This window comes from Pelecanus crispus, chromosome 1 (genome assembly GCF_030463565.1).
Source record: "Pelecanus crispus isolate bPelCri1 chromosome 1, bPelCri1.pri, whole genome shotgun sequence".
Taxonomy (NCBI): Eukaryota; Metazoa; Chordata; class Aves; order Pelecaniformes; family Pelecanidae; genus Pelecanus; species Pelecanus crispus.
Genome location: NC_134643.1, coordinates 167,768,194 through 167,783,700, shown reverse-complemented (window position 1 = coordinate 167,783,700; position 15,507 = coordinate 167,768,194). Strand labels below are relative to the sequence as shown.

Here is a 15,507-nt window from a genome sequence, read left to right as displayed (position 1 = left end):
TGCTCATCTAAATCAAATATAAGAAAGAGAGGTGCTCTTCTCTGCAGAGGCTTTCTCTTGCTTTGCCTTTCTATGCTACCTTTCACCAAGAGCTTCAGGGCCTCTCCTGGGCTTTGGTCAGGTCTTCTCCCTCTGAGCTTTGCAGGTTTTGAACGAACACAGCATCACGCTTACTCGCCATACTTGGGTCAGCTGGGGATCTCTGCTGTGAATGTCATTCTGTCATTCTGAAGACAGAGCAGTGGACTGACTGCATCAGTTTATATAGGCCAAATGCAAAAAATGTGGAGCACTGGAAAATCAGTTTCACGTAATTCAGAAAGTAACGTTTTGCCACTGTCTGCAGTGGAACTGGTTCCTGCTGGAGCAGTATCTTCAAAGAGAAATACCAAAGAGATGAGGGTGCGCATTTCACTCTCTCTACCCAAGCAAAGAGTTAGCAGAAAGCAGTTAACCTGGCTACCTTCACAAGCAAATGCTCTGTAAACCCAGTGGTACAGGATAATGATGTAGTGTATTTCTGGCGTTGCTCTCAGAGCTGGCACTGCCTATTCTAAACACTGTGACAGTATCTATCAAAGTTTGCAATAGTAGGAAGATGGAAGAAATCACATCACCATGGAAGAGAAGATTACAATTTGCAAGAAAAGTGAGAAAATAAAAGACAATTAGAAGCAGCTCTGTGCACTTGATCCTGGCTTTTTTGTGTTTCAAAAGCAACTGTTTAATAGTTTGCGATAAACTGAAATGATACAATGCGTTGAAGGATATAAGAAATACAATGCCCTGCATGGTTAGGCTGTTTGGGGTCAGGCCAGGTATTTTAGCCATTACTCTGCATTTTGCCAACATACAAATCTCCTGCTGCATATTGGCGTGATTGATGGCCTGCTGGAACCTGAGGAGGGAGTTGCTAACCAGGCTTTTGCATCAGATTTCACACATCATATTCAAAGGAGATGTAAACTGGTGCATTGCCACTGGCTTTGGAGCCAAGTTAATTCACCCCAGCAGAGTATCTAATCCATCAGCTTTCCAGGCACAGTCACTGCAAGGAGCTGAGCACAGACACCTCCCCTCTCTGAGGGATTATCTTGGTGTGCACAGCAAGATGCCTGCCTTTCCCAAAATCCTCTGTCCTGACTCAAAGGGGTTTTGCTCACGGCATTGCAGGAGCTGGGGTAGAAGGAAACTCCTCAGCACGTGCTGTCCATCTGCTGCCCTAGACAGGGTCATATCCTTGGCAGTCCCAGCAGATGTTTTTTTAATGTCCTCTAAAATCTTCTCGCTACCAAACTAGTCCTCTGCTTCTCTCTGCCCACAGGACATGTTGCCTCATATCTGACATCTAGTCCAACCTCTAGTCTGACATCTAGTCCTAGATCTAGTGCTAGCCAGGGGCATTCTGCTTTCTGGATAGAGGTCACATGTGTGAAGGTCACCATCATCTTTCCTTCAGTGGTGTTTCTCCTAGATTGAACAACTCTCGGTCCCACAAACTTTTCTTTTTTGGTTTTGTTTTTTTGAACCTCTGTTCTGCTCCCTGTCCAGCAGGTCCCCATCCTTCTTAAAGTGCAGTGTCAGACCAGACATGCCACCCCAGAAGACACATTACCAAAGCAGAAGGGTTACTCCTCCTGCCTGGCAGTCTGTGCTCTTATTTCTATGTCCTGTTCTGCTGTTTGCCCTTTTCACAACAGCACAACATATTTGACTGATGTTCAGCTTGTGACCTGCATAGCCCTTCGATTCTTTACTGTGGTACTGCTGCCTAAGCAGATAGTCCAGATTTGTGCAGTTTTGATTATTTTCCAACAAACATAAATTTTGCATTTGTCCTCATTGTAGTGCATCCTAGTTTTTTCAGACCATTTCTCCAATTTCTGTAAATTGCTTTGAATCTAATGCTGTCCGCCAGCGTGCCGGCAGTCCCCTCACTTGTCATCTGCATGCTTAAAGGGTATACTTTCTACTCCATTGCCCAAATCACTAGTGAATATAATAAGAGTGAGCTCACTGCATAATCTGGACTTGGATGGAAAATTTTGTCATGCTAAACATCATAGAGCTGGGCCTTGCACTTTTCTCCTAGAAACTCCTATCAGTATTATCTGTACCTGGAGGAGCAGCTCAGCCACAGCTCCCAGCAGCACTGGCTTTTGTGCAAAATCTGGGAAAAGAAGCAAAATAACAAGTTTTATGACTTGTGTCCCCCTCCCAGAACATTTCAGAGAGAAACCTGCTCCATCCCAAGAAGGGAGCTGGATGATGCTGGACCATCCTGACAAATGATGCAGCAGCCCTCTCCATCCCACCATCACCAACTCCCTTGTTCTCTGTGTAGGACTGCTTTGCTGGGTAACCAGCCTGGATGCTGCCTACTTGTTTCTATCAACATTTTTGATAGATTCAAGACATTCACATGAAGCATTTTGATTCTGTTGATTCAGCAGTTTGCAGGGGAAAAGCATTCAGTCAGAAATTTTTTGATTAGCTGAAATCAGCATGTCTGATTTCTTCCCAAATAAACTGGGTACAGAGAAGTCAGCCCTAATTCAGGGAGCGAATAGATCTCTCTCATCTCAGGCAGGGCAATTTTTCCTAATTCTTTTCCTCAATGGTTGGCGTACACAGATAATCCTCAGCACTAACATGGCAGCAGCTGGATTGAGCTGAAGTCTCCAGGACGCCAAGGGTAAATTGCTGATCTCTTTCCTAAGTGACAGTAAAGTATTGTGCTGAATCTGCGTGCCAGGGTGGAGGACAATCATAGAATCATTTAGGTTGGAAAAGACCCTTAAGATCATCAAGTCCCACCACAAACCTAACACTGCCAAGTCCACCGCTAAACCATGTCCTCAAGTGCCATGTCTACGTGTCTTTTAAATACTTCCAGTGATGGGGACTCAACCACTTCCTTGGGCAGCCTCTTCCAATGCATGATAACCCTTGCAGTGAAGAAATTTTTCCTAGTATCCAATCTAAACCTCCCCTGGCACAACTTCAGGCCATTTCCTCTCGTCCTATCACTTGTTATTTGGGAGAAGAGACCAACACCCACCTCACTACAACCTCCTTTCAGGTACTTGTAGAGAGCGATAAGGTCTCCCCTCAGCCTCCTCTTCTCCAGACTAAACAACCCCAGTTCCCTCAGCCGCTCCTCATAAGGCCTGTGCTCCAGACCCTTCACCAGCTTCATTGCCCTTCTCTACACACGCTCCAGCACCTCAATGTCTTTCTTGCAGTAAGGGGCCCAAAACCAAACACAGCATTCCAGGTGCAGCCTCACCAGTGCTGAGTACAAGGGGACAATCACTTCCCTGCTCCTGCTGGCCACACTATTCCTGATACAGGCCAGGATGCTGTTGGCCTTCTTGGCCACCTGGGCACACTGCTGCCTCATGTTCAGCCGGCTGTTGACCAACACCCCCAGGTCCTTTTCGGCCAGGCAGCTTTCCAGCCACTCTTCCCCAAGCCTGTAGCGTTGCATGGGGTTGTTGTGACCCAAGTGCAGGACCCAGCACTTGGCCTTGTTAAACCTCATACAGTTGGCCTCAGCCCATCGGTGCAGCCTGTCCAGATCCCTCTGCAGGGCCATCCTACCCTCAAGCGGATCAACACTCCCACCCAACTTGGTGTCATCTGCAAACTTACTTGAGGGTGCACTCGATCCCCTCATCCAGATCACTGACAAAGATATTAAACAGACCTGGCCCCAGTACTGAGCCCTGGAGAACACTGCTTGTGACCAGCCAGCCACCAAGTGGATTTAACTCTGTTCACCACAACTCTTTGGGCCTGGCCATCCAGCTAGTTTTTTATTCAGAGGATGCCTGTTGAAGCCATGAGCAGCCAGTTTCTCCAGGAGAATGCCATGGGAAATGGTGTCAAAGTCTTCTACCCCACCAGCTCATCTTTCGGCACGTAGGGATGGGCGGCTCCTGCGCCTTTAAGATTTCCTTCTTGAAGAATGTCCAGCCTTCCTGGGCTCCTTTGCTCTTCAGAACTGCCTCCCAAGGGACTCTGTCAGCCAGGCCCCTAAAACAGGCCAAAGTCTGCCCTCTGGAAGTCCAAGGTAGCAGTTCTGCTGGTCCCCCTCCTTCCTTCTCCATGAATTGAAAACACTATCAATAAATTGTCTACCAGAGAGGGCTGTGCAAGGAATAGAAAGAGGGGTTCAGCAGTGATATAGTTTATTCTTTCTTTGAAGACCAGGTTCTGAAGCTACTTAGTGAGGCATTTCACCCTCTAGTGTCTCTAGCTCATCCACCTGGGAGCAGAAAGGTTTAGCATGGAAACTTGTGTTGATGAGATGATTCATTTCATGGACCCCAGAAAGATAGCAACAAGGAAGACAGCTGAAGCCAGGTGTGTGGTTTAAGCTTTATTAAACAAAGGAACAGCCTTCAATTTCTCCAAAGGCCTCAAAAGTGAATAGGTAAGAGCGTCCCAAAATAAAGGTCACCTCTCTATATTTTAATACCTTTAATTCATGCAAGAAAAGGAAATTTTGTACAAAATTTAACATCAACTGCCCCCCTGAGGCAACTACTTGGTGAAAGATCACAGCTGCTGACATCCATCTGTTCCTTACCAAATCCAGCTTCTTGACTCCCTGCAAGAGAGGTGTTCTATTTTTCACCTGCTGTGACAGACTTTTGTATAACAATAACTCTTCAGTAAAATACTACTTTTTTCAGAGTGATGAAGACAGGAGATTTTTGCATAAGATCTACATCACTTGAAGTATACCTCTCCTATGAGGACAGGCTGAGAGAGTTGGGGTTGTTCAGCCTGAAGAAGGCTGCGAGGAGACCTTATTGCAGCCTTTCAGTACTTAAAGGGGGCTTATAGGAAGGATAGGGACAATCTTTTTAACAAGGCCTGTTGTGATAGGACAAGGAGTAATGGTTTTAAACTAAAGAAGAATAGATTTAGACTGGATATAAGGAAGAAATTTTTTACAATGAGGGTGATGAAGTACTGGAACGGGTTGCCCAGAGAGGTAGTGGAGGCCCCATCCCTAGAAGCATTCAAGGTCAGGTTGGACAGGGCTCTGAGCAACCTGATTGAGTTAAAGCTGTCCCTGCTCACTGCAGGGGGGCTGGGCTAGATGACCTCTAAAGGTCCCTTCCAACCCAAAGCATTCTATGATTCTACAATTCTATGATTCTATGAAGTAGTTCTCCCAGTTACCATGGCAAGGACAAGTGGTAGAGGTATTGATAACCATAGGGTAGAGAAATGTGATCTCTTCAAGTAGTCTAGTAGACACCAAATGCAGCCCTGCACCAAATTCCAAATACCTCTCCTTAATGCATGTCAGCATCCAGCAGAGCTATCATTCACATCTTACAGTACAAGTCAGACAGAGAATATATCGTTTAACCTCATTTGGCATGGCTGTATTTCAGGATTAATGCTTCTTCCTTTGCTCCCAATATTGTGCTGTGAAAATCTCTTTGCAATGGATTCACGTGCCTTAATGCAGTGAAAACACATGCTGCTGCCTGAAGGGCTCCTCTCTTTGGCTCATTAGGGCCACAAATGTAATCCTTCTCTGGGCACACCTCCTATTTAACCTTTGATGTGACAACTGTGGAGACTATTGCCTGTAGTGCCATGTCTCATCCAGTTTCATCAACTTGCTTTGGAGAGAGAGTCATTGCCACCGACAAGACTATGTGGGACCGGCAGATGGGACCCATCCAGAACAGAGGGGCAATGTTTCCTTTCAAAAACCCACATCTGTTTAAGGGGGAGACGAGATAGCACAGCGCTTGTGGTAGCAAACGTTGGCGTGCCTGTCTTCCAAAGTACAGTTAATTCAGCCTTTAATTATCCTAGCTGTGGGAGGTGTCCCAGCTGCAGCCTCTGAGAGCCTTTGAGAGCTCTGCTTCTTTGATGGGCCTTCTTTGGTTCTTACTTCTGTCAGCACGAACAAGTTACTTTTAAGAAGATCAAATCAAATCCTTGCTTAGCATTCAAAAATGCCATTTAGCTCTCATAGGTGGTACCTCTGGGTCTTAGGCCATCTTTGTAGATCTGGGACTAAATTAGAAAATAAACTCTGAATTGCTTTGGCTTCCCTAGCATTGGGCTTATTGAATCAGTGTGAAAGCCTACTTTGGAGAAGTAGGATGTGTGGTGAGAAAAATCTTTTCCCAATGCCCTTATCTGCAATGCAGGGATCTCCCTGAGACAGTCAGACTTACCTGGAGAAGGATCTGCTCTTTCAGGGAGACCAAGAGGAAGACATTGTTGTGGTTTAACATCAGCCTGCAACCAAGCACCACACAGCTGCTCGCTCACCCTCTCCCCCCATGGCATGGGGGAGAGAATCAGAAGGGCAAAAGTAAGAAAATTCAGGGTTTGAGATAATAACAGTTTAATAATTGAAATAAAATAATAATAGAAATAAAAATGGCAATGAAAATAGTAATAAAAATTGTAATGAAAATAGTAATAAAAATTGTAATGAAAAGGAGAACAATGAGAGAGAGAAACAAAACCCAGGTAAAACAAGTGATGCAACCGCTTCACCACCCACTGACAGATGCCCAGTCAGTCCCCAAGCAGCAATTGCAGCTCCCCGGCCAGCTCCCCCCAGCTTATATACTGAGAATGATGTCACATGGTATGGAATAGCCCTTTGGTCAGTTTGGGTCAACTATTCTGGCTGTGCCCCCTCCGAGTTTCTTGTGCACCTGGCAGAGCATGGGAAGCTGAAAAGTCCTTGACTAGCAAGAGCAGTACTTAGCAACAACTAAAACATCAGCGTGTTATCAGCATTATTCTCATACTAAATCAAAAACACAGCACTATATGCCTGCTTCTAGGAAAAAAATTAACTCTAACCCAGCCAAAACCAGGACAGATGTGTTGATGCCTACAGCCGTGCTTTCCATTCCCACAGCAAGGTTCAGAGACACCTGTCTGCATTTCGGCAGTGGAGAAATGTGTGAGGAGGAAATGCAAGCCATTATTTCCTGCAATAGTAGAGTGGTCAATAATAGATAAATCCACAGTTTGATATTTCTGGCCAGGTAGTGAGGAGCAGGTGAATTCACTCTTGTCCCAAAGGGGATAAACCCTAATTCCCTATATTTATCCTTTCTAATTGTTTGATATACTTAATAGGCTCCTATCACTGTTTGCAAGATAACATCTGTAGGGGCAAGATCAGCTGTATTTGATTTATGACTAACATGTTTATAACCACAAAGCCACTCTAGCTGTATTGGATATAAAAGTATAAACCAGAGACTGTGTTTCCTTAGAGAAAGTTGGAACAATGCTCCCACCTTGCTCTCGCAGATGGTATGAACATCATTTTGTTCTTCCTTTTCTTACTCTCTGCTGCTTCTCCAGCCCAGACCTCCTTTTCCAAATCGGACACTGTTTTCCCGCATACTTATGCTTTTCCAGAGTGATCCTTTTAATGGAAGAGTTTTGTCTACCCTCTAGTGGAAATCTGAATTATAGCACCTGCAGAGCCCAGATGTGGAGTACGGGAGGCTGGAGCCCCTTGGGCACAGCCTGGAATTACTGCAGGACCAATCTTCATGGTGTTTCCAGCAAACACGATGCCCCATTGCTGTCCTTCCCCTCCCACAGTGATATTCAGGTTTGCATTTTGGGAAAAAAGGATGGGGGCTATGTTTGCTAGGGTTTTTTTTCCTGGTAGAGATCTAGATTTTCACTGGTGTGTATTGGCCAAATACTTAGCTCTGGTAAGTTAGTTCTGATAGCTGTTTAATCATGTTAATAGAAGCGAGGATGGAACTTTAGAAGATGTATGAAAAAAAATCTGCATTTTAACTCCGTTTTCCCTTCTGCCAGTAGAAGAATAGCGCTGACATCCACATCTGAAGGCAGAACACGGGCTGCTGGATCTCAGCTAGGGTGTGCTGGGAAGGGGCTGGGCCTGGCTCTGAGGTATGTTAGCTGAACCTATGTGCTCTCCCAGTGTTGGGATATGTACGCAGTGAGCAGTGGTACCCTGCTCCTTGGGTGAAGGCAGCTCGCTAGTTATGGAACCTATTTCTGACCTTTGCACCTCATGGAGAACAACTTCCTGACCTGCAGTGCAATGGACACATTTCAGCCTGAAAGGTTTCCCTATATACTGCTAATATTTCATGTTAACCTGCAAATTAACAAATACTTGCTACAAACCTGTAAATGGGATGAATACAGCTCATTACTGGCTCTTGGCTGAGATCACATGCAGTGGTAGCCAAATAACTTCTGTGATAAGGAACTGGTCCCCCAAAACCTTCTCTGAAGGAAAACAGAAGTGCTCCTTCCACAGATGCAGAGTATAACATTGGGATGAACCAGGGCCTGAGTAGCGCAGACACTGCTCTAACTCAACTTTTATTACTGAAGTGCCACAACTGAGCAATCAAGACTCCCTTGAAAATCTTACCCTAAGCCTAAAATGCACTTTGAAAAGGCTCTGGGCTGGGAACTGATCTCTTCCCTGCTTGGCTGCTAATTTGCTTTGTGACCAGAGGCAAGTCACTTAACTCCACTGTGCCTCAGTTTCATCACCTGTAAAATAGAAATATCTCAGAGCAGCTTACTAGCAGAAAGGCAAATGTGAGGAAACTCCTGTAGGCAGATGTTGCTGCCTTGTCTGTTAAGATAACTTCCCGTTGATAAAAAGCATCATGAAGTGAAAGGAAAAGGGAATTTTCAAAAAGATTTATTGCTTGAAATTGTTGCACAGTGCATTTGTACGCCACTGTCTGCTAGGTCTTCTTCATTATTGCTGAGGCCATAAGCGATTGGGCCAGCCTGGCTCACTCAGTGGAAAATTGCCCCTTTGGGAACATTTGGGGCTGGAAATAAATCCACCCATAATGCTTCCTCACTTTGTGCTAAGTCACCTCCTTTTTGCCCAGCTTAACAGACGTGTAACAAGAGCAGAGCAGGAGCCTTTACCTTGGATACCCTTTGAGGCACCTCCAGAGAAGGTGTTTTTTAGCCCTGTCAGCTGCAGGTCCAGGGCATCACTTTGCACAGTGGCTGGTACCGTGAAAGTCCTTGAAAATTGGAGGAGAGATGTGAGAATATCACAGAGTGCTCTTGCAGTAATACCAAAATACCTCATCACAGATCCACTGACAAAATATGAATTATGCCAGACATACAGGAATTGTCTTGAAAGTGCCCTGGGATGCAGCCAACTAACTCATGCTGATCGGGGGCACATGGGAATCACAAAGATTTTAGCAGAACAGATTTTTAGAAGGGACAGAATGCATTTCCTAATTATTTTTCCAAAAAGCTGATGGGTCTTGAGCAACAGGCTAGATGTGGCCAAGGGAGAGCGAAGGACCAAGTAACCTGGTATCATGTTTGCTAGCTTGGTGGCAGGGAGTGTGCTGGAAATACAACTGCATTTCATGAAAACACGTGAAGGAAGATGTCTCCAGGAACTATACCTTCTACTTTGCTTTATTAGGATTCAGTATGGCATTGTCTGTCTGTGCACAAAGTTGTATTTCTTTCTTCTTCACCTTATCTTCTTTCACTATTTTACAAAGTAAAAGGAAATCCATAAAGTAATTTGGAAAAACATATATTTCCCCTTTTTAAAAAAAACCCAGAGCTCAGAACTTTCTTTTCCTTTTAAGAGTGGAGAGCATCACCAGTACTATAGCTTCCAGACAACCGCCTCTCTTTTGGTTTAGAAATCAGTGATATCAACCATTTTGGGGAGCAAAGAAACTGAGGAGAGATCTTAGAAGATAAAATACCTTTGAATTCAAATGCCTTTGAATGTTCTAGCAATGATGAATCCAACATACTCTGCATTATACTTGCCTGCAGCAGCCCCAAAAAATCATGTTCCCTCTGTGTGTTTTAAAAAGTTGGCATTTGAGCTTTAAATTTTACTTTAGAAAGACACTCAGCCCAGTGTTTACCAACTTTACTTTTTCTCATTCTTGGTCCCAGAGTCCAGCTCTGACTAAAAACAGGAATGTATTTTTTCTCTTGCTTTAGAAGGCACCTGACTCGCTCTGTTCTCCAGTGCAGCATCCAGCAGGCTCAGGCACCCGAGTCAGCAAGACACCTTAGTCAAAATTACTGCTCTTTTCCAGTAGCTATTGAGAAAAAAAAGCCTTGAAATACACTTAATTGTGTGGCCTTTACATTGAAGTGGCATCAGCTGGCACTGCTGAATACCTCTACTTTCACAAAATGTAAGGCAGCTGTGAAGGAACACACAAAGTATTTTCCTTTATATCTCTTCTCCTTTTCTGGTGGCAGGGAAAGGCAAATACAGTTTGGGGCTCGTAGGAGTTGAATAGTGATGTGTTCGTTTGTTGTTTGCCGCTTTAAAGTTTAGGTTCACTCGACCTGCATTTTCAGAGTACAAAATATTGACAGATGGAAGCAGTCATTCAACATTTATTCTGCTCGCTTAGCCTTATCAGCAAAATGACAACATCTATCTGAAGTCTAAAGGACTCAGCGGTGAGGCTGGCACTACCCTCCGCTTCATGTGGTGGATCACTACCAGAGAGTTACACTGTACAGCTAATGCAGCAGCACCCCTACAGCGCATACCATTACGTCGGGATAAAATTGCAGCCTTGTCTCACATCAATATCCAACACAGACCTGGTAAGAGTAGACTGTTCTCAAGCTATTTGAGCCTTTCTCTCTACTAGCTGTTTACCGAGCTATTCATTTTGATGCTACATGCAGTCTGCTTCACACTCTCTTTCTTCTTAGGTGTTCAGTATGACACAGAATTGCTTGAAAGGCAGCTAGATGCACGACCAGGATCAGGATGGATTTTGCAAACTTTTTTTTTTTTTTATGCAGAACATTACAGTCAGTATTTCTGCTCTCTGGGAGGTTTGAATACAAGGAGGGCCTTTTGCTTTCACTTCTCACGGGAACACATGATTTGGGGAGAAAAGGAAAAAGATTGCTGATTGCCTTTCCTGACAATTAAGGGTAGAAAATAGCTCTGCTGCAGTCTGTGACAGTATGTGAGTCACTGTGAAGAACAAGGTTCGACATGCCTACAAAACCAGTCGGCAATTCCAAAATTCCATCTTTAGCATCATCAGAGTTGACATTCCTCTGAGAGGTGTGAACCCCATTTACCTTGCAAAGTTATTCTCTTGGTCCCTCTATAGTCCCAGGCAGAGTGCAGCTTGCTGCTAGGTACGTGAGTTGACATAACTGTCTTTGCAAACAAACCTGCTAGAGACTTCTGACAGAAGCTTGGTTACTGGAGCATAACTATGCTGTGAATTAGCCTGCAATAGTGTAGTAATTTATGTAGCTGTGTTGTCACACTGTATATACAGAGGTTGGAGAGTGTCTCCTGTTTACTGCAATTGAAGCACTTATCCTTGTTTCAGCAGTAAATTTAACAGCTGCTAAAAATAGAAGCTATCGAGATGTCACCCTTCAGAGTAAGCAAAAGGAATGAGTTGCACGAGATAATGATCTCTCAGTCCTGCAGAGCACCTGAGCAGTCCTTGAATGCTTTAAAAATGTCTGTGTTATGGTTGAGCTTTTTTCCTTTTCCAGATCCAGCCATGCTACTGGAAGACGTGACCACTCTTCTCTTGGAGGTTCTTGCCCCACCAGCAAACTACGGCTCCCAGGAGCATTCCCTAATCTACTTTGGCACTTCAAAATCAGCTAGTTTAGCCCAAACTAAATGAAGAGAGATGGTGGATGAGCAGGTGAGATAGGAAGAATGCAACCAAACAACAGCTATGTTAAGGCAAGAGAGGAGTAGAAAAAAAGGTAGCCCCTCTCCAAGTCACTGAAACTGTGGGACTGTCACTCTTGCTGTCAGAGGTGGAAAACCTTGAGCACTTCCATTTCACACTTTTTACCTTCAGCTGTTCCATTTTATATTGTATGTGTAGTTGTATTTTAAGAGCTTCTGTTCATGTGTGATAAGCTCGGCTTGGGCTTGAGAAGGAAGAGCTTCTGAGAACAAGAATTAAAAATGCTCTGAGAGAGGAAAAAAGATAATTTTTAATCCACTCCTTCAGATGTGTATGTGTAACTGGTAGTCGCATCTTCTGCTTTCACTTACGTGGAAAAGAAATTGATGCAGTTCATTTGTACTTTTTGCCCATGTTGGGGAGCTGGGATGTTATGAATCTAGGTCAGAAAATATCTCTTTCATGTGAATCGTCTTGTGTATTTGTGTAACTTGTGGATTTGAATCAACCATGCATATGTGAAACCAGGTAGCTTGACCATGAATGATCACCGCCTAGTGGCAATCGGTAAAATTCAGACTTTGACAACAATAAAGAAGAGGACAATCTAAAAGAGAAAATAGGTCAAAAGGCTGGTAGCACTGCTTCAAAAAGATGTATCTAATGGCTTAGCCTTTACCAAATAAAGTATTTTAAATACCCACAAGGCACGTTAAAACACTACGTCGTCATCATTTGTCCTATGTAGGTGCAGTACCTGTGCAGCACTGCCTGTGTGCAGGCTGCCCATGGGGCGCGGTGCTAACTCCTGGTGGGAGCCTGGGCTTTGCTGTAGTGTGCTGGCTGCCGCCAGCCAGCCACCTGCCTGAGGCTCCCCAAAGCCACGGCAGTGCGGTGCGACAACCTCTGGCACTGGGGATGCTCCCGGGCACTACTTGTTTCACTAGCACCGATGTTGCTGGCAATGTATGGCTAATCGCAGAGCCTCGTGGCCAAAAGGGACCTCCAGAGGCCAGGCAGGCCTGTGTCCCTCTTGCTAAGCACCTGGCTAGCCTGCTCCGAGGGAGACCCAGCAGTGGAGACTCCTCCTGTCCTGTCCAGTGGTTCATCACCCATCCTGAGACAAGGTCCATCCTGATATCCACCCCTGAGGGTTTTAAGACCATTTGGTTTTCTGTCTGGTTCCTTCCCCATTGGTCGTTTCTCTGAGCGCTCATCTGTCTTCCCTGAAGGGCAGCATGGTGCTCCAGCTGAGAGGGTAACAAGGCTGCAAAGGGTGTAAGGGCTGCTACACAAATCTTGCACATTATCTTCTTATTCATACATCCCAGCATGGCATCTGCCCTTTTTGCCACAGCACACACTGTCAGCCCACTGAAACTGTTGGCTCCTGTCCAGCCTGTGATTCACAGTAACCACAGATCTTTCTCTGCCGAACTGCTACCTAAATATTCTTTTTCTCCTTTTGTTTGCACAGTTCATTATTTCTACTTAAACATAGTACTTTGCACCTGTCACTGTCTAATAGCATCCTGTGCATTTGCAGACCATAGCCGCAATTTGTCAACGTAATTTTGTCCTCTCAGCTTCATGTCATCTGCAAATATAATAACCAGACTTTATTTCATCATCCAATTTGTTAATGAAAACACTAAATATCCTTAAACCCAGGACAGACTGGTCAAATCCCCACTCAGTGGCTCCCTCTACTCTGATAGTAAATCACTAATATCTCCACTCTGAGTGCAGCTCTGTAACCAGCAAAAACAGTTTCCTCCAGACTGTTTCCTTAGCTTATACACAAGAGTGTAATCTCAGACAAAACTCCTTCTGGAGTCAAGATATATGACATCTTGTTTTCCTTCACGTACAAGCCTGTTAATTTGTTGTAGTAGGAAATCAGAACGATCTGGGATTGTACATAGCTGATAGATCCATACTGGCTGGTACTCACCTGTATTCATCTTCTGTAGACTCATCACCTGATTGTTTGCTTCAGTATTTTTCTGAAATGGATGTTAATGTGACTGTTAATTCCTTGTTCCTCCATATTTTCCATATATATATATATCTATATATCTCCTTTTATATATATCTACCTCCTTGTGTACACATATCTATCTGTCTCCTTGCATTCACCATGTATGTCTTCCTGTGGTATTCCTCTCATCCTTCCCTAGGCCAGCTCTGAGATTTCACCATTCAGTTCCTCAGTGCCCTATGCTGAAGTTTATCAGGTCCATCTCATTTGAAAGCATCAGATTTATCTAGGTGCTTTCTAAGAATGTAATTCAGCAGTTTAAGCAACCGTGACAATATCTACTGCATTTTGCTTGGGCTGTAATAAACTAAGCACTACATCAGTGACAACACTGAAATCAATGGAAGTTGTTCTCATGTCCAAACTAAGCTCTCCATGTTTCTGTAATCAATCGCAAAGCCTGAAGAGAGAGAACCCTGCAATTCCCAAGTGTCTTTGGAAACAGTCCGGCTGGGTGGTTTTACATCCCACCTTCGAGGTGGCTTACAATCTTTTCTTTTCACTCCCTGTTCTTTGATTGCTAAAAGAGGTATATATAAACCTGCTCCCAAGCACGCTTTTTGAGAAGTGCTCTACTGCAGGGAGAGGGAGAAGCCAGCTGCAATTCTTGCTACCCTATCAAGACACCTGCCTTTGCAGGAGCTTACAGCACCAAAGCCACCCCAGGTTTGCTGGGATTCCTTCATAACTTTAATGCAATTTCTGACTTGGTCACATGACAGCTGACTGGACACAACTGTAGTTCAACCCAAGCCACCTGAAAGAGGTGGAAGGGGAGGAAGCACACATAGAAGACCACCAAGAGGATGACAGCGAGTCTGCAAGCCTTTTGTTTGTAGCAAGCCCACATGTGGGGCCCAGTAGCCAAGGTGTAAATAATGAGCATGTAGTCACCGTCAGCAAGGGCAAAAAGGCAGCCAGGCTGGTCAGCAGCCATCTGACTGTGCCCAGGTTTTCAGAGCTGGTAAGGTTGAGGCGTAAGGATCTGTTTTGTGCTTCTTTTGAGGAGGTCAAGAAGTTGACAGGGCTGACAGCTGCCCATGAGATCACCCGAATGGCTGCACAAGCCACTGCTGTCCACCACTTTCTCTGGATGTGGAAGAACTTCATAGGGTGGACAATCACCACGTAGCTGAAGGCGCTGAAGCAAGTGAGGAAGAGGATTCTGCTGTACAAGTTGAAGTGGAAGCCGAAGCAGATGAACTTGCACATGAATTCACCAAAGATCCAGTGCTCCCCACTGGCATAGTAGTGTATCAGGAAAGGAAGGCTGGTAAGGTAGAGCAGGTCTGTGAGCACCGGGTTCAGCATGATGATGGTGCTGGTCTTCCAAAGCCTCATCTTGAAGCTGTAAACACAAATTGCAATGATGTTTCCTGGGAAGCCCACCAGGAAGATGATGCTGTACATAGTGGGGAGGTACAAAGTCTTCAGACCAACTTCCACAGCAGTGAAGTTGGGAAAATCACCTTCAGTGTCTCACCAGGTGGTGGGATTGACTAAGTCATCATTTGTTCTGTTCATGTTTTTTCTTTAGTGCTTAGAGGAAGAGAGAAATGCTTAGTGTTCATTGACAGGTAAGACCTTCTCGTAGCCCATTAAAAACAACTAATAAAGAGGTCTTTCCTTTCAACTTCCCATCAGTGCTACTATTAAAGTACCATTATTGAATAAGGAAAGGTCTTGCTCCTTTGATGAGAACTAATGCTGATCTAGAGGCCTTTTATCATACCTATATATAGATAGACACAATTT

The 15,507-nt window shown here is 44.6% G+C and overlaps 1 protein-coding gene across 1 annotated transcript; it reads right to left on the bottom strand.

Moving 5' to 3' along the window:
* Window positions 1–14,434: 14,434 nt before the first annotated feature.
* Window positions 14,435–15,276, bottom strand: OXGR1 (oxoglutarate receptor 1). The gene is given in 2 exon segments (XM_009480658.2): window positions 14,435–14,634; window positions 14,637–15,276. Coding segments are annotated over 2 exon segments (840 nt in total).
* Between the last annotated feature and the right edge of the window lie 231 nt (window positions 15,277–15,507).